General features: G+C 34.9%; 1 protein-coding gene across 1 annotated transcript; it reads right to left on the bottom strand.

Moving 5' to 3' along the window:
* Positions 1 to 89: 89 nt before the first annotated feature.
* LOC100892080 lies at positions 90 to 26,771 on the bottom strand. Its single transcript, XM_003726158.3, has 4 exons — positions 26,615 to 26,771; positions 9,908 to 9,977; positions 3,175 to 3,784; positions 90 to 2,110 (listed from the first exon to the last, which is right to left on the bottom strand). Exons 1-4 carry the CDS (start codon positions 26,663 to 26,665, stop codon positions 1,858 to 1,860), a joined length of 984 nt encoding a protein of 327 aa, XP_003726206.2. The 5' UTR covers positions 26,666 to 26,771; the 3' UTR covers positions 90 to 1,857.
* Between the last annotated feature and the right edge of the window lie 593 nt (positions 26,772 to 27,364).

Below are 27,364 nucleotides of genomic sequence, written 5' to 3'. Positions count from 1 at the left end.
ATTTGGACATTATTTTTGATGTTCTTTCGGAAAATGAAGAAAAAATTGAGAAATTCTAAAAGTATATTTTTATGACGTCACAGCTTCGGTTCTCTATATGCCCTGCTGGCTCTCAGCAGATCTGGGACCTGTTTCACAAAACCTCCTATCAATAACAAATGCCAGATTTCTATGACAAATCTGCTCTCAGCCAAGCAAATGCCACTATTTCAGTAGCATATAACAGTTTAACGATGTAACGTGTTATTGATAACAAGTTTTGTGAAACAGGGTCCTGATACATTCACTCACTTGAATAATGACAACTATCGTTTTGAACCATAAATACATGTAGTACTATTCATGAGTACAATGCAAATCTCTTACAGCTTACAAGTTGCTTGATAGACAGAAACGTCTTTCTTTGAGCAAATTCATGAAAATATCAAACAACATTCCATGATTTGTATAAATCAAAGTTGATATTCAGGGAGTTAAAGGTTAACTTTGGCAGACAGATTTTTTCACGCTGTGTTTAGAGAGAGAAGTATGATATGCCCTTCTTTCTATCAGCACAATACATATCTTCTATTCGCACGTTTGGGAAATGACATCAATCAATTTGAACTATAAATAGTACTATTCATGAGTACAATGTAAAGCTCTTACATTAGAAGTTTAGTCCTGAAAATACTGAATTGGTCCACGTTTGAAGCAAAATGTCAACAACATTCCATGATTAATAAGTATCAATGCTGCTAAATGTATATGGGGGTTTACAGGTCTGCAATTGGCAAACATCATGCCAATAGTTCAGCACCATTTAAATTTAAAAAAAAATAATAATGCTTACAAATGTTCAACATTAAAGTAGGGGTATCAAATATTGAAAGAAGTATCAGTGGGGCCATAAATGCAACCCCTCATGAAATGAAATGAAATGAAAGTGAAAAATTACATGTGATGCACGCAGAAAGAAAATTTACTACCCATGTGTCTCATGTGATGAGACTCTCATCACATAGATCTGGATGTTGATCCAGGGCAGTACATACAAAATAATGTCTGAAAGATCATAGTAAAAATGTGTTAAAAATCTGAACACTGATGAGCTTGGCAATGTGAAATGCTCATTATGTCTCTTATGCAGATTACATAATATTATGCAACTTCAAAAGACCCTTTGGCTATACAATTTGTCTTGAGTTAGGGTAATGATGGACAATAATTTGTCACAGAACCAAACTTACACTGAACGTACATAATTACAAATAAATGATACCCAACAAACGATTTTGTGCCAAATGTGAGCTGTTCTTTTATGTGAATGTGATTTCCATTAACTGTTGGTTAAATTCTGATGGTTTTAAACAACCTACCAGGCCATTCGGAATTGATTTAAGTCAGTTTTTATCAAAATGGAAAAACCAATACCAGAACTCAAGGTTATCCTTAACTTGTAGACATAGTGCTGGTGTAAGGCAATAGTACAATAATGTGATTTCAAAGGCAGTACTGAAACCCTGGTGTCCATGAACAAAAAATGAAAAACAGAGTTTAGAAAGAAGATAGTTGAAAAGACATTTCATTCCTAAATTTGTTTGATAGTTGTTTCCATTAAACAATCTACATGTAATTTCATTTTCCTACAAAATTCTCACTTTGCAGAAAAAAAGAGCATGAATTGTATACACATACATTTTCAATAAATAATCTATATTAATATGACTATTTCACTATTCCATATTGATATAATGCAAGCAAGCTGCTAACAATGTTCTATTCATAGCGTCCTCCTTTGCGGCTATTCTATGCCAATTCTATGTCAATTTGACATCGTGCCTACTCATAATTTTTTCATGAGTCCTCTCTCGACAATCAATGATTGTAGAAGGTTTGAGGGCGAACATTCTCCAGGCGTCGTCTGCGCATCCTCATGTTGATGGCGGCGCTTTCCGTCCTTGCCGCGAGCGTCAGGAGATCGGCCGAGAAGAGGAAATAGCCCAGAATGGCTCCCCCTACGATGGCGACTAGAAACCAGACGTTGTACGTCATGACAATCAGCATGAGAAGATAGGCAAAGCCGAACCGGAGCGTGTGGTTTATTGTTTGTACACAGTGATATAGAAACCTGGAAAGAAAATGTGGGACAAAAAAGAAAGAGTAAAAGACATATATGGTATATGTGGATGATACAGCATTCATGTATTGGTAAAGGGTTATCCCATGCAATGTGTCCGATACGACATATGACATTTGTTGATTAATTTCACCTGAAAATGAAAATCATTTGATAGGACCATGTACTAATGGTTATTCCTAATATCACTAACATTATCAAATGGTCATATCAAGAGGTTTTTCATTCTTGGATGAATGGAAAAAAGATGTACATGTATGTCATATGGGACACATTGCACAGAATTGCCCTATAACTGGTCATTCTAAAAAGGAATCACACATATATTCCATTTCCTACATATAATAGTCACAATGTAATTGAGATTTGCTATTCCAGGGGAACCTTTTCATTTAGAAAGTCACAAATTGAAAGATAAGGATTTGGAAACAGATCTCTCAAAAATTAGAAGAAAAAAAATATATAAAGAAGGATGATAAAAAGGCTCTTAATTATTAAAGTGAAAGACTAAAAAAATAGAATTCAAAAGCACAACAATTTGAAAGAATGACCAGAGTTGAAGTCAAAGGAACTGTGCATAGAGTGAACCAGGGAAATCTGCTACAATATTCTGTTTTAACTTCAGATTGAAATAAATATAAATAGGATATCAAAAAGGTAAATTTTGAAATTAGACTTGAATTTTGAATAAAGACTTGCACAAGTCTCAGACAAGGGTTTACAGAGTGAAACCAATGGTATCACTAATATGGTACCACTTATTTTAAAACCATGAACCACAAATGAAAGTGCCATAGCTCTATTTTTGTAATTGTTCATCTTGACCAAACCATTGTTCCTTGACACAATATATGTCATTTTGAAATTCACAAAGGAGAGCTTTGCTTTGTTAAAAAAACTACACCTGTATTTGATTCAATCATCTGTTGAGAACGAGAAAGGCATTAACTCTGTTAAAATATATGAGTTACTACCCATCAGGATCTCGACAGACGATATCACAATTTTGGGTGTTTTAACCGCTTACAACGCTGATAACTTTTAAGCATTTTTACCTATAGCATTTTAGTCCTCCTCTCGAATGATTCCCAATATATCCTTTCTTGTTTCTTTGAAGAGAGTTCCATCTATTTGGATCCATATCAATAGAAAGATTTCTTTCATGTCTCGAGTCCCGGGACTGCGTCCTTCCACGGTCGCTTGGTAACGTTCTTACATCTGCACTCAAATCCGAAAGTACTGTTGTATTCTGGGTAGCATTAGCATCGAGGAAAACATCCTCTTCCCCATCCTCTAGGGCTAAGTGGCTCGGACTGGTGCTGGTCTCTAACAAACTTGCGTTGCGTTGTTGCTGACGTTGGACCTGCGCGGCCACACTGCTGTCGAGGTTGCGTTGTCTTTCGTGGTGCGCGTCCAAGAGCTCCATGTAGTCCGCCGATTGATGGAACACGTGACCGTTGTGGTAAAGATAAGCGGGTCGTTTGGATTGGCCGTCGGGCGTCCTGTCATGTTTTCTATCCTTGCGTTGGCGCAGCTCGCGCATGACCAGCTGGGCTTCAAGTTTGGCGTAATAGCCTGCTTTCTGATGGAGGATTCGACTCAAACGTCCCATTCCTTGCCATACGAAGGAGAGGATTGTTGCCCCGACAATGACGATAATGAAATCTGCACAATGAAAGAGATAAAGGCCATGAGATTTAAAATATATTTTAGCATTTTCTGTCCTAGCAAGTTATGCATTGAACACAAGTACTATAATTTCAACTCAAAACAAAAACTACAAGTAGTTGTTTACAGGCTCTCTCTAAAAAAAAAATCAAAACTTTAAAGTTTAATCATGGCCCTGGCTATAAGAAACACAGAAGTGTAGCCCCAATAACAATGATAACAAATCTGCACCATGAAATAGATGAATTCATTTCAGACTTTTCTTCTTTTAACTTCAGGTGTGAAAAAGAAATCTTTCAGTGTTAAGTAAAGTCAACTGCATGGAGACAAAAATATTCAAACACAAGCTAAGCTCAGGGAAGGGTCAGAAATTTGAAAGTAAATCAGGGTTGGTTTTCAACATAAAACTTTTAATTATGAAGTATTTAAAGAACTTAAATTAGGATTCATAAAATGTGATTTATAAAATGATATTCTTTTGAGCAAAATTAAGGCATTTAGCCTCCAAAAGTCATTCCATAATGATTAGATTTATATTTATAGTTGTATTCACTATACTACATTTTTTGCTTTTCATTTCGTTCATGTACATGGTGTACATGCATTCACCTAGTCCAGATTCAGTCCGTTCTTTGTTTTTATTCTTCTATCCGTCCACAAGAACGAGAGGAATGGCTAAGTCTACTTTCAACGTTGAAGGTGTGTTATTTTATCAGCTGATTGGGTGCCTGACACGGAAACGGTACAGAGGCTGGACTAGCATTCATCCTAATAAACCATCACATGATGAGCTCCCAAACCTGATTCAGTATTCTATTGTGTTTAATACCTCATCCAGTAACCATTAACCTCTAAGAATAACATTTTTATGAGCCTTTTATATACAATGTCGTTTTAATGTATACAATAAACAATCTAATGGTAACTTGACCATGTGTAAGAAAACAAATACCGGTAATCTCTGTGTACCCACTCATCACATTTCCAGTATGTCAATTTAGACAAATTACACAAAAAAGCAGGAGAGCCTCGTACAAATAAAAGAGGCAGTAAAAACATACACAGTAATGTATGGGTCTGTATTCTTGTACTTCAGTTTAACCCGACACTAGGTCTAAAATCATGTTTAACTTTAATCAAAGTAAAACTTAGACCAAAGACTAACTTCCTTTCTTAGACCCAATTTTGAGCATTACTAGCCTAAATCCAGCACTATGTTTATATTTTTATTAGAATAAGGACCAAGGGGTAAGAGAAAAATGGGATGAATATTACTGGCTGATGAATGAAGGCTATAGCATGTTGAAAAAACAGGAAAGAGGAAGATTTACTCTGTTAGGTCACGGCCAATTTAGTTTCATACCCCATTAACTTTTCTGTTTAATGTGTCCAGACATAACACTTCCTAAAAAGTTTCTCTCTGAATCATTTTCAAGTTCCAACAATATCTAATCCTAATGTGCTTTGAGACTAGTCAAAATACACCTACATGTATACATTGTTAAACGCTTGTTATTGTTGAAAAAAATGCACAGAATGGATTACTTTAAAACCAAAATCTTTGAAGTGCATGATGAATAAGATTCTGTGAGTCATCATGTACATCACATAATTCTCTGAGTGGTTTAAAGGGATTGGGTAACTTTGTCTCAGACTCTGAAACAAAATCCTGGATTTAGATCATGCTTCAATGATAATTATAAACCTTTAGGACAGCCTGTCTGATTAACAAGATATTTATGATTGGAAATCGAAATCAAATTTTGCGTTTTCCTAACAGTTTTCATCACACTACAGACTATAGGGGGAAATGGTAAAACCGGTCACTCAAAGATTTTTACTTTTTTGAGGCACTTCTTGATTGTTTTAAAGTGCAATTTTTTAGGGCTTCAATATTACACCATTTCACAGATACTGATGACACGTAGGGCCGTGCATCTCAGATTTATTAACATTGTTAAATAATGCCTTTAATAAGATTGACAAAATTTCACGCCACAGAATATTCAATTCACAACCAACATCACACTGAATGTATGCAATTTGCTGAAGTTTCTCGTCATGAAGATCGCTCTTATTTGTGAAGCTGTAGAGTATTACATTATAGATGGGAAATGGACTGCAGGGGTAACAATACTACAGTCAAACCTGCTTTAGCAACCACCTGTATAGAAAGACCACATGTCTACAGAGACCACTTTTTTGTTTCCCTTGAAAATGGTTTCTCATTGAAATATGAACTGTAGGAACCTGTACATAAAGACCACCTGCCTATAAAGACCACTTTTCTTGTCTCCCTTGGGTGGTCTTTATAGACAGGTGTCACTGTACAACTTGTACCTGTCAACTTTCCACACAGAAAATAGGAATCCCTCAAGACAATGTTAGAAACACAATATATTTTGTATGCTTTTACACCAAAGTTTTCAGACAGAGAGAGTAATTTAGGGTTTATAACATTAGTCTGAAGGCGAGAGATTAGGAATTATTCCTCCAAATAGCATGAATTTTACTGCTTGCAAATATCAATGGTGGAAGCTAGAGTATGCATTAAAGCAATAGGCCATTTTTATAATGCAATCAAATTAAATGTGCAAATCTTTGTTAAGTGCCTCCATACAATTATTTCATTTGCCTGTTACAAATAATTGCATCTCAACAGTCAGAATGCCAATCGCATACAGTACTGGCTGCTAGGTAGGGCAACATTATGGCTAACCCTACCTACCTAACACCATTATATATGCAGATTGCATTCTCACTATTGAAATGCAATTATTTGTATGAAATAATTTGTATTGAGGCACTTCACAAGAAAGAAGTACCGGTACTGTATGCATCTAAATAAATTTGTTGACATTACGAAAACAGTCTATTGATCCAGGTCTGTGCATGAAAGAAGAGAGGAAATAGTAGAAAATGTATTAAACACATGAGAGGAAAGACATTGTGATGAAGGCCAGGTCAACATCGCATTTAAACCCTTGTGTACTTCACTTGATCAAAAATCCTAATGTACATGTACTTCAATGAGCCTTTTTTGTAATATAACCAAATTTAATACATAAATCTGTGTGAAGCGCTTCTATACAAATTATTTCAATCACCTGATAAGAATAATGGTATTTCAATAGTCAGAATGCAAACTGCATATATAAAGTGTTGCTTGATTGGGCAAGCCAAAATTTGTGTCGTACCTGGCAACAACTAATGTATGCAGTTCGGATTCTGTCTATTTAAATACTATTATTCTCATCAGGTGAGTGAAACAGTTTGTATCTAGGCACTTCACAAAGACGTGTGCATTAAATTTGGTTAATTACAAAAATAGCCTATTGATTAATCCATCAACTCTATTAGTTCATTCTTCAGAAAATGTGGTCATTTTTTAATAGAGAAAGGGAGTAGAAAGCTTGGAAGCTACTTTTGTGACACAATCTCTCGTACATGGAATCACTTAATACTCTCTTAAAGTGTAGAAGGAAATTTATCATTATGATCTGGGGGGACGTTTCATCAAACAATTAGTAGGTGGGTGGCTTTCATTAATATTATATTTGAGGAGGTGCGATAGCTCAGTCGGTAGAGCAGTGGTCTCGTGATCCGGTGACCCGGGTTCGAAACCAAGTCGATGCGCTAGTGCCCTTTGGTAAGGCGTTAATCCTCATTACCAGGTCCCTCAGAGAGGACCTAAAGCCATCGGCCGTCTGGTTGCTTACTTCCAAGCATTTATGCTTTTTCAGCAGTCGGGTAAAATAACCACCACCACATTCAATATTTTTATGATATTAGTATTAATTTTGTTTGGAAGCCTCGGGGAGGGCTGACACTATATACAGGTATTGTAAACACTTTTCAAGATTAAAACTAGGATTACTAGATGTACCTGGGCCCTGTTTCATTAAACTTGTTATAATTATATTGTTATAAAACAAATGCTAAATTTCTATGGCTAATTTGCTCTCAGCCAATCAAATGCCACAAGTTCAGTACAAAGTAGCTTTAATATAACAGTTATTGTAACTTGTAATATTGATAACAAGTTTTATGAAACAGGGTCCTGGACTGCCCCCCCCCCCCCCCCCCCCCCCCCCCCCCCCCCCCCCCCCGCGGCCCGCCTTTCCTATGACCTTAATAACTACCCTCTAAACTGATTATTAATATGTACTAGACTAGAGGGGGTAGTTATAACTTACACAGGGGCAAATAATATTGTTAGTGAGGAGGGAGGTACATAGTTTTTAAGACACAAGATGGATTTAATATCAAAAGATTGAGGTGACTTTGTTATCATTATTTTATTAATAGTGTAGTTGTCCAGGAGTGAGGATATCACAGCCTACTTACCACTATCAGAATATTCAATTATTCATGAAGCTCTAAATTTGTTTCAGATATCGTAACATTTTACTTTCTGTCAAATTTATGTATTTGGGTTAGATTTTTGAGATCTATTCAGAAAATCACCTGTATCGAGAGTATGTAGGCCATCCCCCCCCCCCCCTAAATTTAGTCATTAAAAAAAATTGCTACAATCTTCCAACTTGACAAGTTCAATGAGAAGGCACTCCTTATGGAAATCACAACCCACCTCCACTTCATTAAACTTCACTCAGACTCAAATCAAAGACGCTGAATTACAAGAGAAATTTCATGAAGCGGTTAATAATCCCCCGGGGCTGTATTTGTTCAAAAAGCTCTCAGAAATGATTACAAATGTTTGTATACTTGGGACTAACCCCCCTCCGGCACCCAAACAAACTCCTGCCAAATCTATTCAGGTCTGCTTTTCGAAGGGCACTTGGACTAGCTCCCTCGCTTGGACTGCAGCAGTGATGATGGTATTGTCGAGGGCTGAGGTGTTTGAGCGCCCTACATTGCACAGGTTATTTGTCATTTAAAGGGAAGGGAAGAATCACTAAAACATTTTTTTTTCTGGCTGTTATAGATGTACTATTATACCTGCCAACCTTTTACAAAAAGAATTCAAAATCTCTCCAGACAGAATTGGAGTACGATCTATTTCTAGGCTATACTTTCTACATAAAAGTTTTCATAAAAAGTGAAGAATCTATATCTTAATGACATTAGTTTGAAGAAGGAAAAGAAAAAAAAAAATCAAAAACGGATTATTCCTAAAAAATAAAACTGACTGGCAGCTACATGTATGTATGTGGTATGATTGAAAATAAAATATTCTACCAGGCATTTAAAGGGCCAAAAATCTGCAAAAAATAATTTGCTATGATTGTTTGAGATACTGTGCTGGTACATGTATACAAAATATCAGCTTCAAATATATTTCTGTAAAGAAATATTGTTTAAATGAAGATAGAAATACCCCTTTTCTCTCTTTTGATAGAGAGGTTGATATGCCTTTCTTCCTCTCCCATATTCACCTCATCCCCTTATGCTCTCAAAATTTGAACGATGAGATTAGCTTTTTTAGAGATTTGAATGATGAGATTAGCTTTTTTAGAGGGGGCAAGAGATTTTTATATCCTTCCAATCATAAATTATAACAAATTGTCATTTTTCTTGGTGACTGGTTGCCTTTAAAAATTGTGCTTGACCGAGCTAAGACTCAAAGTTTAGGTGGGATGAACGAACCCTTACAGGGGTCAGAGGTCATGCATTCCGCACAGCATGATGGGGAGTTTTGTCAACACTGGGATAGAAATATGCCTCGGGATCTTCCCATAATAGGTCGTCCAGGGCAGCTTTATTTGAGACCTTTCTACACAGTATAGGAGAGGCTTTATATACAGCCATGTTCAACCTGCCTGGCAAAGAAATTTCATATTCTGAAGGTGCTTTTTGAAATATAATCTCAAATGAAGATTCAAATGTTAGAATTATCAATACTGTACAATGTACATATAGCTATGCCCGCTTAATGAAAATGTTATTAACAGATAAAAAAACAATTTTGAAATTATATGATATAAAACAATTTTTAAAGAAAATGTGTTAACATTTACATATGATGTGGAAACCAAAAATATTTTTTAAAGCATAAACACCACCATGAATATTTCAAATATTGAATACAAATAAATAAAATCAATAACTAGAATAAAACTAGAAAGAAAAAGAAAATCAGTAAAAAGATTTACAAACCTATGATTGGATCCCCAGTCCATCTCTCTACAATCAGATGTTTGACTTCAGTTGCTAGAAAGAAATAACTCTGCAAAAGAGAGAGAAAAAGTGTTTAAAAATATTAAAACCAAACATACTTTTAAATTTATGTTTCTCTACATTTGACCTAGATCATGACAAATACAGAATCACATAAAATTCATAAATCATTTGTTCATAATACATGTAAATGAACTTTATTTCAGGAGATACAGTACATGTAAAAGCTTGTTATGAAAATGCAGGGGGAAAATACTTTTACATTCACTTATTTTGGATGCTGATAACCAGCATAAAAAAATGGCTGTGGAAATAATCCTGCCCACTTCTTTCAATCTTTTCTTAACATACGTACATGTATGTGTTTTTATATGAATGATTGATCATTTTCACTACCCTCATTTCTCATATTCAGGATATGAATAATTAAGAATGAAGGCTAAATACAGACAAAAGCATTCATGTGAAGTACAAAAACATGTGAACAAGTTTATTATTCCAGGACTTGAAGATTTATACGTATGTGTTATTTGTTTCAATGAATAATCATTTGCACTACCCTCATTTCCCATATTCAGGATATGAATAATCTATTCATTAAAACAAATATATCAATGAATTTCTATATTTTGAATCGCAATCAGAATCTCACAAATCAATAGCATTTTTTGTTTTGTTTTACATATTAAGATTCTGACTGACTAAAATTGGAAGAAAAACAAATTCAATTTTCTTAAATCTCACTAATTGCTTTGTATTGAACAACCCAGGTGTAAATTTGCTTTATTCAAAAAGTAATCAAACATGCAATATACATGTAGTAATCACACGAGCGACAGCATTTACAAATACTATGTATATGTACAGTGTACCAGTGAGTTTCATTAATATTAAAGATAAAGCTTACTTTCTATGGGGAAAAGCATAGAAAATTAAAAAATAACAGTACAAGTCATGATTTTTTTTTTAAAGTGGTGAGCGATTTAGTTCTGGAAGGTTTAAAAAGACCTATAGAGAAAAAAGACCTAAAAGAACTCTGGTAAAAAGATAGAAATACATATTTCTGGATGAAAATATTACATTCACAATGTAAAATTAAAAAGATGTCACTACCTGTACCAGTAAAACACTGAGATACATTACATGTGCATTTCATGTACTGTAGGTATACATGCACAATTGTAAATGTTGATAAGTAGATAAAAGCATTTGCTTTTAATAATACAAAGTGCAGAACAAAAGATCATTAGTATCTAGACAGGCACATTATTTGCTCTAATACAAAGTACACATAATGTTCAATACATGGTAAACAATGGGGTCATTTGTCTTTTACACATGTACATTGTTCCTTTGTTAGCCGACATTTTCTTCTCATTGTGAATAAAAACTTAAACAATAGCTTATGAGAAAACTAACGTTGCTAATGAGGAAGCTTGATATCCAGTCTTCAGTGAAAACCTTCTACCAGCATATTGTACATGTGTGTTTTAAAACCATATGAATTATGAATGTTGCATCCATGAATTTTCAATGAATTTCTATGAATATTTTGTCTGGATCTGGATTATTGCAACTCAAGTGCTCAACACTCGTAGTGGAGTACAACAAAAAGGGTTGAGTGCACATGTGCTCATGAAATGATAACATAATGCTTTTGATAATCCTGTCGTCGCTGTTGAACTTTGAATTTATTGAGGTTTAGGATACATGTATTTGTTTGCATCAAATATACTGTATACATTGTATGTACAGGTCCCACAAATCTTTTCCTCTTCATTCATCACATCTTTCAGTTTACCTTTCCACTTCCCTCTGATATTTTTGAAGAATAACATTTATGTTTTTCAATCATTTCATTTAGCAGGAGCTGTCAAATAGCAATATACATGTATATAATTTCCCTTTTGTATATTAAGATTGATAATCAATGAATTCTTAAAGGTAATATAAAGTTTTGGGAAATTTTGAAAATTGGCTGGATAGTGATTCTTATCATTCTTTACAATTTTGATATATTTGGATGCCCCTGTAGATGTATTATAAGCACTTGAAAATCTATCCCCTAAAACACTTCTGCTTTCGAGAAAAATTGAATATAAAAATTTACTGGTGCTCCTGGTAAATTTTGATAAGTTTCAAATAGCGCTTACAGTATGTCCATAGTCCATACAATTGTAGTTGCGACCATTAAAATCTCAGAATATGTAGTTGTGATATGTCATTTCCAAACGGAAATAGCTTATCGGTCGATTTTAGTCAAAAAACATTGTTTTATAGCATAATTAGTATCTTGACGTTGAGAAGGAGCTATACAACATAAAGAGTTTTTTATTTCAATTTCATAACTTAAGACTCAATTTCGACCGCGACAATGATCACTGAATAATGTAGGATCGCGTATACTTTTAAATTGATTCTAAACTTACATGGGATGAACACACTGGTGCTGTCTGCAACAAGATCTAAAAAAATACTGGAATTCTAAACAAACTTAAATTTCTACCAAAATGTGTTTTAAGAATGTTATATAAAACTTTAATTCTTCCTCATTTATATTACTGTTCGGAAGTATGGGCCATGACAAGTCAAACCAATCTAAATAGGATACTCAAAATGCAAAAGAAAGCCATCCGGGTAATTTCAAATTCACACTACAGAGCTCATTCGAAACCTATATTTTATAAATTAAAGCTTCTCAATGTATTTGATATCTGTGAATATCATATTGCAGTCTTTATGTACTTGTGTCGAAATGAATCTTTACCATGTGCACTTCTTAAGTATTTTAATTTGAATTCGACTTTTCATGATTATGAAACTAGAAATGCATCTAATTTCCACTTACCACAAATTAAAACAACTTTAATGAAAAAGTCAATATCTTTTGATGGTCCAAAAATTTGGAATTCCATTCCAATAAATATAAGAAATTGCAAAAGTCTTCAAGCTTTTAAACGAAAATATAAAATGTATCAAATTGAATCCTACGTGCTATAACTCACCAGGCTCTTTATCCCCCCTGTATTCCCCTCTTTCTGTCATGCTTCCAATAGTACAACATTTAATTTGCCTTTTGTTTATATTATACTGAGGGATGGGCTCTAGCATAAGGACCATACTCCTTTTTAGCTCATCCCTTCACTCCCATTATGTTATTTTGGGGTTTTTTTTTGTTTTGTTTGTTGAATGTATGATATTTTATGTGTGATTATTCCGTATTTAATTGTATATGTTCTTGTATTTTTAATGATGAGTGTAAATAAACGAACTTGAACTTGAACTTGAATATGTTCATTTAAACCAAATATATGACCCATACCAACACTTTGTATTACCTTTAATGTACAATGTGTTTTTGTCATGCTTTATTTCATGCCACACTTCATTTCTTTAAAGGTGATAGAATCATGGAAGTGTCTTTGGAAGGAAAAAAATGAAAGAATAAGAAAACAAGCACATGCAGTGTAACACAAACATCCTTGTAAATAAACGAACTTGAACTTGAACTTGAATATGTTCATTTAAACCAAATATATGACCCATACCAACACTTTGTATTACCTTTAATGTACAATGTGTTTTTGTCATGCTTTATTTCATGCCACACTTCATTTCTTTAAAGGTGATAGAATCATGGAAGTGTCTTTGGAAGGAAAAAAATGAAAGAATAAGAAAACAAGCACATGCAGTGTAACACAAACATCCTTGTCATCCTATGTGCTGGGAAGAATGTGTGTTTGAACTTTGAAGAAACATACATTTACTATAATATTTGGTCAAAATGCTCTTATACAACGTCGCTATTCACTATTGGGATTACAGTTCCCACATAAATTTCACATAATGGTGTACAAACGTACATTTCATTTCATTTCTACCACCAAAACCACAACCTTTATCTTTTAATTTTTATGGTAGCTAATAAAAATCAATGAATCATAGACCAAGGCCGAATCTGTATATAACTTCTCGACTTGTTGGTCCTTCTATAGGGGCATTTACACTGTCATCCAAACACGCCAAAAAATGCCAAACCGGAGCCTGACCGCGACGTTACCAAGGGCAACTACGCATTACCGGCAGAAATGCCAATTCCAAAACATTCCAAATCGAAGTGTGATCTTTTGGCGTGTTTTGGCGTGTTTGGCAAGTATAAATGCTCGCAGTTGTAACATCGCGATGTTAGGTGACGTAACTTTAGGAGCGGAGCTAGATGTCGTCCTTAAAGAAAATGATAGAACGATATATACAAAGAATAACATAAGAGAAGGTGATAGAAGGAAGAAACAAAGAATAACATAAGGAAACACAGAAAGAGGAAGTGATAGAATGATAAAAAAACAAAGAACAACATAAGAGAAGGTGATACAAAAATGAAGAAACAAAGAATAACATAAGGAAAGACAGAAAGAGAAAGTGATAGAAGGAAGAAACAAAGAATAACATAAGGAAAGACAGAAAGAAAAAGTGATAGAATGATAAAAAAAACAAAGAATAACATATGAGAAGGTGATAAAAGGAATAAATAAAGAATAACATAAGGAAACACAGAAAGAGAAAGTGATAGAAGGAAGTGATAAAGAATAACATAAGAGAAGGCGACTCACAGTGCCGACGATCTCCGACCTGAGCGGAGGAAGGATACAAGAGAGAGATAGAAGGAAAAACAAATAACAAGGGAAGATAGAAAGAGGAAAGTGTTTGCATCGGAGTGCCGCGCATGCGCATTACCAACTGAAACACGCCAAAACATCACTGAGCTTTTCAGTCTGTGATGTTTCCGCACAAGTGTAAACGGGTGCGCGAAACATCGCGACTTTTCAAAATGAGGTATTTGACAGTATAAATGCGCCTTATATTTCAATTCATTTATCACTTAGCAAATTGAGAACGAATGTAATAATAATTCAATGCATTATGAAATACAAAGCCAATCGAGGAACATTTGAAAAGAAATTTTGTGGTTGACATTTGTTCTAATTCACTGGTCTGGAAAATTGTATGGCTGAGAATGGATACAGGTGTACTTGTACAATGTATATCATCTGTTTGGAGCCATGACAGCGATTAGTTGTCTGCATGAAAATGAGTTAACATCCATCTTTTCCTTTCTATTGGCTATCTGCAATCAGTATATAACTGTATGCCCCATTTGACCCAACGCACTCTTTGGTTTCAACACATTTCTCTTGTTTTGTTATCAAAGAGATTTCCTGAAGATTTTTCCTGTCAGGATTCAGACTCCTCTTCCTATGTCTTACATGTTCGTTGACCTTAGTATGTATTTAACCTTGTCTGGCATTAAAAACAGGCAGTAATATGGAATGGACGAAGAAATTTTGGGAGTTTTAAAGGGGTAGTTATATGCACTCACGATGTTCACTTACACATGTACACATGTATTCTGGTGAGAGCTAGAAAGGCATTGACTCATGTTCTAACTTCTTTAGCATAGATTTAATGCCCTTCTGGCTCTCAGCGGAGGACATATCTGTGTACATACATACGGTACATTGTAGCTCCTGCACTGCACCCTTCCCCTTGGAAAAGAAATGCTGGCTCCACATTTATACAGGTCCATGTACACTGTACGTATGTGTAAATGTATGTTCTAAAATGTTAAGTACTGGTATGTTACTTACAAGCTATATTTTTTGTGTAACTTTATAATTGTAGTTCATAACATTCTAAAAATAGCATTGCATGGCTCTGATCAAGGGCACCCTAGTGTTACATATGAGGTGAATTTTAAAAGTCAATTATAGACTGTGGCAACATTATTTTTGTAATCTGCAAAAATTATGCAACACATAGCTAAAAAATCAGACTTTAACAAATTACCGTTAAACGGCAATCAGTAGCCAAATATCACATCATCAAAAATGTTACTTACATAACTCGGTGTCCACTTCATGCTGATATTTCTCTTATAATTTAAATTTTTTTCTGACAAAGTACATTTGATGTTAAAACATACCGTAAACAAAACTTAAAACCATTGCCATATCAACTTTTTTTCAATTTAGTTATTAGAATATGGCAAAAACAAATGTGGACACAGAGAGATATACAGTACATCTTTTTCTCTAGATGCTTTCTCTTTGCCTTATTGTCAGATATGGTTTTGCATTAGTCTAATAATGACTTCAATTGAAGGAATGATGTGTTTCCTGAATGAAACATAATTTGCAATGTGTAAATAGTTTGTAAACTACTATTTCAGGACTGAAATGTAAGATTTCTGTACCTAATCGTACATAACTGTGGACACCAAAAGTAAGTAGTTTTACATTCAAATTATATCTTCTTGTTCCTTAAGTTCAATAAATGTTTGTTTAAATGAAAATGCAGAAGGGTGCAATTCATGCTGAAAGAAATAAATTGATTCATTTATGATAATTTGTTTCAAATTTTGATTGGTAGAAACGTACATAACTCATAACTTTTCATAACGGTCGGTGTCTTAGTTATGAACCTGACATGAAAAAGCTCAAACTGCAATATTTTGTAATATTCCACTCACCAAATCAGACGTGTGTACGGTATGTCTTATACATTGTTTACTACCTTACCATAACAAATAACTAAATATAGGTGGTCTTATTGAAGAAAAAAAAAACATGGTGTACTTACATTACTCGTCACGTACATAATTCGGTGTCCATTCATTGTTGATTAAATCACACATACAAGTTAAAATGGGGAATCCAATGTTATCAGTGCTCTTCATTCACCTATATACACCATTGCATTATCATTTTGAAAGAATAAAATATGTTTTTGTATAGATTCTGTTGCATGGTATGTACATAACTGCAGCACACCAAACATTTTCCAATTACAGAAATCTGAATATTTTTAAAACCATGACCCAGAATGAAATGATTGGAAATCAAAGATAAAGTGAAACTAAACATTATAACATTGCAAGCTTGTAAATAAATCAATTATTTATACACCATTCTTCAGTTAGTAAGATTTGAAATTTGCAGGACACCAAAGTTATGTACATATCACACAAATTGTATTACATGTAAATGGAATAAGAAACTAAAATAATAGGAATTAACTCAACAGAAATGTTAATCATTACATAGATTCTACATCAAGATTTAAAAAAAATCACAAGTTTTGCATCCCATTAGTAAAAAATATGGTAACCAATAAGTGCATGTTTTGAATGTAACATTAAAAGTGCTGAAAGTAGGCCTTTTTTCATCATAAAATTGATCTAAAATCTTTAATTTGAACTCAATGAAGCTGAAAACGTGTTTGGAGCTTCCCCCAATGGTACTTTCTAATATAAAAATGCTAATTTGTGTCTGGGTCTCATGGTTTTGGATAATTGAACAATTTCCCAGTGTTCAATCTAAGTGTACCCTTGATCTGAGCCATGCACAGATCTACTTAACAAAAATGTAGAGCTCCTTCACCAGTACTCACATGACAGATGAGCGCAAGGTTACAGTCCATTCTTATCCTATCTTATCCCAGTCTTCACCAAAACTATTATAGTGAAATCTGAAGTGCCATAGTGCCCCCCCCCCCCCAACCCAAGGGGAGAAATCACAAAATCACTGATAGGCACATTGTATCAATATTACATACATATATTGTACATGTAAAAAATACACAGAATTTGTGTTCAATTTCATATGAAGTCAAAGTTGCTTGTGGGTGATATTGTTAAAACCTTTGAGGTTCTGCAAACTTCACAGTTTAACACTATGGCGGTGCAGTAAGTGTATAGATCATTGGTATTGATCAAACTTGGACCAAGAAGCCTTACTTTGTTCGGTTTGGCCTACATGTACAGTACAGGTGAATGTCAGTTTGTCATCATACAAAGACCAGTGGACCATGATAATGCAGGTCTCGGTGTTGACTCATCTCTACTGGTATAGAACTGAGCAAATCTCTTTTGTAGTCTACAAACTGTAATAGGACTATTGGATCAAAGTGCTAGGGTGGAACATCACTCGAGGCTTTTCAAAGAAAAGAGTATCCTATCAGAAGAGATGAATAGTTATTAAAGGTAATGCAAAATTTGGGGAAATTTAGAAAATACAAAATGTAGGATGGGTAGTAATTCTCTAAAATGTTGATATATGTGTATGTCCCTGTCGATGTATTAAAAGCACTAGAAAATTTAGCCCCTAAAACATTTCTGCTTTCAAAAAAATTGAATAATCACAACTTACCGGTGCTCCCGGTAAATTTCAAACATTTCAAATAGTGCCTATAAAGGCCTTTCCATGATAGCTGCGACCATGACAATTTCAGAATATGTAGTTGTGATGTACAGTGTATATATTCCAAATTCCGAACGGTAATAGCAAATCGGTCAATTTTATTCAAGAAACGTTGTTTTAAATCTAAAATAATATCATTCTTGAGAGGGAGCCATACAACATAAGGAGTTTATCATTTAAAAAAAAAAACAACATCGCTTTAGACTCGATTTCAAACGCGACAACATCATTGAATATTGTAAAATTGCATATGATTCCAATATGTTCATTTGAACCAAATTCATGACCCCATACCAAAACTTTGCATTACCTTTAATGCTTTCCTTAATTTTAGGTAACTGTCATTGAGGTTTTCATTATTTTTTTCATGTCTAGGCATCTTTGGTGAAAATGTGCATTTTTAAAATTGTAATTATCCCCTTCATACAGGTGTACATTTAAATGGATATATTAAGAAAATAAAAAATAAAAACCTGGCATGACTCACTTGGTAAGTCTGATTGACATACACATTATGTTCATGAATTGACAGGTTTTAATCCAGAGATCAAATCTGCAACTTCAGTTATTCAACTGCCTCACATACGAATCATTTGATACAAATTACATGCATCTAGTACAGTATGTATTCATCATGCTCACAAAGTGTAACAAATGCTGAACACAATGGAAAGATCTGGTATCGTTCTTTAGCAAATCATTAGATTAAAAATTAGATTTAAAACCTTAGAATGAAGAAAAAAAAGAGTAGTGGATTGATTGATTACATAATTCCACACATAATATTTAATGTTGGTCTCAAGAAAGGTAAAGACAGAGAGAGAAAGAGCAAGAGAGAAGAATGACGGAGCAAGAGAGAAGAATGAGGGAGTGACACAGAGAAAGAGAGAGAGGGAGAGAGAGAGAGGAGAGATAAAGAGAGAGGAGGAGAGAGAGAAAGAGAGAGGAGAGAGAGAACGAGAGAGACAGAGAAATAGAGAGAGAGAGAGCAAGAGAGAGAAATAGAGAGAGAGAGATAGAGAGAGAAATAGAGAGAGAGAGAGAGAGAGAACAAGAGAGAGAGAGAGAGAGAGAGAGAAACAAAATGGAGGGAGCTTAATATATACACGTAGGGACAAACAGGTACAGCATACCAGCTAATATAGATGTGATGAATACTGAATGGAAAACATATTGTAAATATGGACAATGAATTCTGAATCTGTTTCATACTGTGCTTCAAGGCATAATTTGTCAATGCCGTACTGAGTTGTAAAATTGTTTCTGTAAAATCTATGTATGTGTGGTAGTGAACTACAATGTACATGTAAATACTGTCAGGTTCGGGTACTATCCCTTCCTATTTAATGTTCGACTTTTTCCCCTTTCCTTCTTGGACTCCAATCCAAATCTAATCATCTCCAGACATTGAAAATCAACACCTACGAAAATTGCATTTGACTCAAAACTTTGTTCTGTACGGTATATCAGTCCAATGTAACAAGATCTTCTTTCAATTGGGATTTCCGTTATCGAAATAAATACGTTTGGAAAGGGTAGTTTCCCTCTCAAAACCAAACTAATGGCAAACAAATATATCATCTTTTTGGACCCAAAAGGGCGTAATCTCAGATACTTTAAGATACTTTAAGTACATGTAAGATTTAACACCCACATGTGTATGCCTACAGGCTTCAGCTGAACTAACTTGTTCTAGATCACAAAATAATATCAGTGGGATCTCAACAAACGGATGTATATTTGTCAAAAGAAATTATAAAGAAAGTAATAAAGAAAGAAAAAAAGAGAAGATACAGATTTTGTCTGAAAGGATTAATGATGAGAACCACAACTACAACAACCCTCTGCAGTCGACTGCACAGAGGTAATCAGATTTGCTCTAGGCATGCGTTACCCTGATGGGTTAACTTGTATAATAGAAAGTAGACATGTCTGAGTGATCATAATAGACAGGGATCAATGCCTCCTCCCTCATTTGCTAGGCACAATTTGGAATGGCCTGCTGTCTTTTGACCTCAGATTCAACAATCCTTGCTCTCATAGTAGCACCCCCCCCCCCCCCACACTCAGTATCTCTTGAAGGAATCAAAACAAGCATCAAAGATCCTATTTTCCCATTACATGCAGTCTGCACGTTGTATAAATGTACCTTTTTCCTACATCCGTTCAGTCATAAATATCAATAACATGCAAGTACATGGAATATCTTTCAGCTCAATGTTAGATGTACTGTAGGTCTTTACAAATTTCAGAAAATTGGCTACACATTATCATGATTTACAAGCATTTATGATTCAATTTTTACCATTTATGCAAGTGTTGATATGGAAAACATTATGGATTAGCCTTTACTCTAGTCTTGAGATTACTTAACAAATGAGGAGCAGGGATGGGGGGAGGGGATACTGTAGTATATGTACAGGGCAAAATAGACAGATAACATGCTGTCTTTTGTCCTCAGATTTACCAGTTTGTTACAGTGTAGTTGAATTTCATTATCATCATCTGCTACAGGTGCAAGGACAGAATTCAAAATCCTCCAAAAAAAAAAAATGATGAAAATTGGAAGTACTTCTGCAGCAAAAATATATATTTGACTTTTTAAGGTGTATGGTAACAGCGTAATAGTAGTGTACACATGTACCTGTATTGCATTACATTTTCTGGATTTGATAATTGAAAAAGCAAGATCTCCTTGCAGTGATTTTGTATGTACAGTATCTTGATACTGGCATTATTTTAACCAGAGCTCTATTTTTCATGATTTTTTTTTTGTGGAGCTATTCATTATGAAACTGTGACTTGCTATTTTTTTCAATTACAAATCAGACCTAACAGTACCAACTGTACCATGTTTTTTCACCAAATGTACAATCTGTTTTTACAAAGTTTCTTTTCCTGTTTATAAGATGTGTGATGCTTTTTATTGAAGCTTGGCAAAAAGCAAGTATGTCTTGCTGAACAAAGTACAAAGAATTGGGGTTTCCCCATCCAGGGAAGCAACACTTGGAATTTAAAAAAAAATAATGAACTGTCAATTTGCCAAGAGCAGGTGGTTCATTGAATACAATGTTAGCTTTCTTTTTCAGTCTATAAAAGGTCAACAAACTTTGCACATACTCAGTATTGTAATAGTATGACCAAGGAGATGCGAAGCGAGTATGACTGCAATGTCCGGTAAATCTTGTCAATATGATTAGAAAGTACCCAAAATGCAGTCCAATCACCAGAACTAAAAATGTTAGTTTAATCAAAACCTCAGTGTATTCTCTCCTCCTACATGTACTCTCACGCGTTCCATTGTGAAAATGCATGGCTTCACTTTGTTGCAAATTAATGAAAACAGTGTATTTTTAGACCATTACAGTAGCTTCACCGTGTTGGAGATCTATAGAAACTGTACAATGTGTACCTTACTGCATTTATTAACAGAAGACTACTGTGTCAGTTAAGAAATAATCAATCATTTACCCACGGCATCCTTGGATGAAATCATAAAGAATAAAACCTCATTATGCTGTGCATAGAGCATGAACAGGAGACAACCCTTTACCATTAAGACATGTGCGTCATTTCCTCTTTCTCGATCTTGAGAATTTACTGGACTGAGTTTACAACAAAAAAGATGAAAAGCCAGTGCTACTTGTATTTCCTCATATGGTTGATAATGGGTAGAACGACCAAGGATAATGAGTGCAAGTGTCATCCAGACTTCTCAGAGTCACAGTAATGAGGAAATAATAATATTCCTCTTAATGTGTTGAGTACAGTATAGTTTTGTCTCTATATACAGCCTTGTTTTGCGACTCCCATGTGAACATGCCCCATGGATAGTGGACTATATTCTTGTGAAAATAATATTTTTGCATTTTACTCATCAGTCAAATTTAAAAATCCTCTTGCACAAAGATAAAGAGGGGTTGGAAGGAGTAAATTTCACCTACATGTACAAGTAATTTCATTCAAAATATTTCTTAATAATAATATAAAATTTAAAAATCTGCTTTTTTTTATAGAGACATGACCATATTGTAGCAAGATGGACACCTCAACTTTTCAGTGTATAGCTATTATGTAACAAGTAAGGCCATGTAAAATTGATTTCATGTTGATCGTCCCCGCCCGCTTCCTTTTTGGGGGCCGCCTCCTATTTTTTGTTATTTGTTTTGTTTTGTTTTGTTGTTTTTTTTTGAATTTTTTTTGAATTTTTTTTTGATTTTTTTTTTTTTGAAAGAAAAAAAACATGAAAAACACTGCTAAAATGGCTCTATTTCTGATTTAAAAAAAAAAAATTGTCGGCTGCCATCTTGAAAAAAAATAGCCTCGACTGTCGGGGAAAATGTACCGAGCGGCCATTTTTTGCGGCCATTTTGAAATATCAAATATCAAATAACATGGTACACCCTCCTCCTCTTTTTCAAAAAATCCGGACGATCAACATGTAATCAATTTTACATGGCCTAATGGGAAGTTACTGTACTATGAAACCCTATTCTCTTCTGTAAAATTCCTGGTAATTCCTTCTATTCCATTTTGTAGCTCATTGTAGCCTTATACTGTTTTCACACTGGCAATATTTTGCTTAACCCCGTACTATAGGTGGGGTTAAGGGGGGGGGGGGGGGGGGGGGGGGGGGGTCTTAGCCCCACCTATAGTACGGGGTTAAGCCTATTCCACTTTCTGTTCAGACTGGTTTTTACCAAAGTGGGCTAAAGTTGGCTAACCCCACCTATAGTACGGGGTTAACTAACCCTGCAAAATAGCAGGGCTAACTCCGCAATTGTGGTGCTAACTCCTGCTAACCCCGCAATTGCGGTGCTAAGCAAATGAATGAGAAACAGAAACGAAAAATAGTCCGGTACTACGCAATGGAGCGTATCGCAGCTGGCCAGATGCGAAGTATGTCCTATCATAACATACACGATATCAGGGGTTAACGAAATGCAGTGAGAACAGCGGGAATTTTCTTATTCCGGAATAGGCGCTAGTACGGGACTAAAAACAGCGAGTGTGAAAAGCCAAAAAAATAGTCCGGGGTTAAGGATAGTACGGGGCTAAGCAAAGTACGGGGTTAAGCAAAACCAGTGTGAAAAGAGTATTAGTATTATAATCTTCTCCTTCTTCCTGATGAGAGAACACAAGCAACAAGCTGCTAATTCTCTCAATTTTAAAAGAAGATCAGCCTTGCACATTGCAGTTATTTGATCTCCTGTTTCTTTCTACACATTTGATTTGATTTGATTTGATGTGGTTTATTGATTCAACAAATCTTAGCAGTCATAAAAACTGAATTGTGATCTTTTTTAAATGATAGTGAGAACATAATTTTCAACTTGAGAAATCTAAAATACAATATGATCATCTTTGTATGAATTGATAATGGCAATAGGTAGTCCTGAGATACATTTTGTACCTGTCAATGTGATTCAGAATGGTGTATTTATCAATGTGCAGTACAAAAAGACATCTTAGAAAAGCACAGGGCACTTGTAATCTAGTGAATTTTGACGTCTGTCACACCAACATCCCAATAAAATGCCAGAGTGCACATTGGGGCTGCTAATTTCTTCTATTTAATTTGAGTGCTGGTCAACAGACTCTCTCTCTGTCTCTCTCTCTCTAATAATCAATAGCCAAGCGCATCTGGTGGCCTTTTTAACTTCAAATAACGAGGTGGCTTTCAAGGCTAACATGAAATTCTAAATTTAATAAGAAGAGCGTGTATCCTGGAAGACCTGCGGGCAAAGGAAGATGCGATGGAGTGAGCAAGTCTTTCTGACTTTTCCCTAGCTACAAATGTACATGCATGCTACATGTACTGTACAGTGCAGGTTTTTTTTCTTCATCCAAAGCTCTTTGGAAGCGCATATATGGATGTTACATCACAATGTCATTTGTACAGTGTACATGTACTATACAAGAATTAATAGCAATTATAAGATGATGCGTGTTAGACTGTTCCAAACTTCCAAAGGTACCTTGTGTCTGTAATTCTTACTAATGCCCTCACTGCTGTGTATTATTTGTATACTTTTCACCACTATTGCAAAAAAAAAACTGTTAGTTCTTGAAACAGAAAATGTACAATTCATCATTTAGTATTCAAAAATACATTATTTACTCCTCAATTATAAATTTTGCTGTGTGATAATTTTTCATGCAGGGTAATTAAAAAGGGGACACTAATTTGTCAAATTTGTCTTTTAGAAAAAACTAAAAATTTAAGTACTAGTACAAGAAAGTACATGTAATGTCAACATAAATCAGGAGTATAAACTATTCAAATCATAAAAAAGATAAACGGAAAAGCACTGGGAAGAATTCAGACTAGTGTGTGTGGAGGTGGATTGAGCAAAACATCCAACCTATGATTTACAATCACTCTCTATTCATTTCCTATTGTATAAAATACAGTATGTACATCTTAAAGCCCATCTGAACTAGTTTGGTCAGGAGGGTTTAGACCACCCAGCAAGGTCACTGACAGGTGGTTATCTCATCAACTCAACTCTCAATTAACATAAGAAAAAGAGGATCATGGGGGACCAACAGGCACCGCTTTGGCATTGTTTTCTATATTATAGAGGGTGCAAGTAGCTACAAGTACATGTAGTACAGTGGGCTTTTAAAGTCTATTGTAATTCCATATTAAAGTGCAAGTGACCTCAATGACCTTTTGCTCTACATGTACATTGTAATATTTTTTGTTTCAATGACACTTTGCTGACATGACCCAATCAGTTCCCTTCTTAGCTCAAATTTTCAACCATGATTGACAAAAATCTGACATTCTATTTCTATTGCTCCATTCCACCACCCCCCCCCCCCCCCCATTTTCTGATTATATACTTTTCAATTCAATCTCTCTGCATCCTGCCACCTCCTGAAAAACTATTTAAGACTATTTAAGGGTAATCAAACCTTCTAACAACTGGGTGAACACAGTCAAATTAAAAAACAAACTTGTACAAATTTGAGCAATTTGGACGAACTAAACATAAGCTGATAATTCTTCTGAAGTTAGCTACATTGTAACTGTGAAACTTTGGGACAAATCTCCCTTCCTCTTCTTCACTACACATTAAATACACGGCATAATCGCATCAGTATATTCTTGTACTGTTGTACCTGTTATGTGTACATTCAAAAATTTGCAATTCTCTTCTACCTAACATTAACTTTAATTGCCTTTGCCATATACATGTAGGTTTCCAAACAACAAAAAAGGCTTTACCAAGTGATTTTGTGTGTAGGAACAAAATGATGATTTGTCTGAGACTACTTGTACATACATGTATCACACTGACAGTACTGATTTGCAAATTTTGAAAACCTACTTTTAATTTGTTCAACTTTCTATGAATCTTTCTTATCCACTTTCATTCAAAATTTCAAATATGCACCAAACTGTCCATTCTCGTTAAAACCGCAGAGCAATTTGTTGCATTTCCCTAGTATAGGTGCAGTTGAGTCTATACACTAGTATAGTATTACTTTATACACACATGCAGCTGCACACACAGGACAAAAACAAATTTTAAAAACACCAACAAAAAAACAAAAAGGATAAAAAAAATGTTGAACCCTTTCGCCTTCAACAGACGAGAGTAGCCGTAAGGTCTCGCTGGTAATGTTTTTATGATATTGATACCAGCTGGTATCAATATCATAAAAACATTAGACGAGAGGCTGCAGTGCAAGTTTTTACTTGCACCTTGTTCATTATTATATGCACCCTATCCTTAGTTATACACACACAACACCAAAGTTTTGCAACCATGGAAGAATCATGGATCGATGAACAGGCTTAGACCTACAACATCGTGTATTAAAGTAAAGTAAAGTAAAGTAAGAATCTTCAAGATTAAAGGAAGCAGTCTGCACTAAAGATGAAAAAAAAAAACATTAATTAGGCAATTCTCAACTAGTCTCATTCATTCCATTACCGATGCGGCGGCCATTGGTTTCATCCAAAGCTCTTTCTCTATCACTGACCATCAGCTCAGATTCATAGTTTTAAAGTCCAAGATAGATCTATTTTGCTTCTCCACCCTCATCAACTTTATTCTCATTATTAGTTTCCTTTAAATGGAAATGTTATGTAATAGAGCTGCAACACAAAACATTTCTGGCAGAACATCATGTAGCCCGAGACTAGATGCAGTTTAAGGCCGTGAGTGTCGTGAGCCTGCTCCTAATCATGCTAATCCTATGCACTCTGTAATTTTGCACGCCCATCCATGCAGCTAGCTCTCCTAGAATGTCGTATCAGCGGTACTCTAGTGACCGCCGACCCTTGCCACTGGGGAAGAGCAATCGCGACTTTCCGCTACAGTTACGAAACCTGCGGGCGTTTGAATTAAAACGTGTAACGTGTTGCTTGTTTCGACCATCCTGAAAATCTAACAAACTGATAAGGAAAATTACTTACTGGGTGGTGTCTACTAGGCTCTTCACTAGGCGTTAATGGTGTAGAGTACATCTTGTTCCGAAAACTTCGATGGAAATTGAGAAATCATAACAACCTTTCTCTTATAAATGTATCTCCACCTTGCAATCGAGTTTGAGATGATGAGCTATATGCTATCGAGACTAGACTTCTTCTTCTTCTTGATTTGTTTTTGTTTGGCAATCAGTCACAGTTGACTATTTTTGCCACACACTATTTTATGAATTATTTATATATATACATATATGTACAATTTCATGTCATAAATGACTATTTTTAGGATTCTTTCTCCTTCCATCCTCTTTCCTTCCTCTTTTTTTCTTTTTAGACTCTATAACTTTTTTTAGAGAGAAAATTCAATAAATTAATAATTTTGGAAAGAGACGACGGCCTAGCAAGTTGTGAATAAAAAAAAACGCCTATAAACTAAAACTAAACGTACGTACTTGTGTTTACGCGCACGTGCGCGTTCAAATATCACCTCACGTATGCACATGTGTACTTCGCACTTACCCCCACCCTTTTCAAAAGACGCTTATTAGTATATAGTCTGCTTTCAAGGTAAAGTCAAATTTAAGTGGTTGATGAAGATAATATTAGCTTACGTTTTTTCTATCTGTTTTCTGTAGACTCTCGATATAATTGATTATGACGTTTTGTATACCCAGAGTTAGAATGACAATTTCTCATCTTTGATGTAGATGTGCACACATCAAGTAAAACAGATGTGAC

Source organism: Strongylocentrotus purpuratus, unplaced genomic scaffold, assembly GCF_000002235.5.
Source record: "Strongylocentrotus purpuratus isolate Spur 01 unplaced genomic scaffold, Spur_5.0 spur5_scaffold_2, whole genome shotgun sequence".
Lineage (NCBI taxonomy): Eukaryota > Metazoa > Echinodermata > Echinoidea > Camarodonta > Strongylocentrotidae > Strongylocentrotus > Strongylocentrotus purpuratus.
Note: the sequence above shows the minus strand (reverse complement) of the source record. Positions and strands in the feature narration are given on the sequence as shown.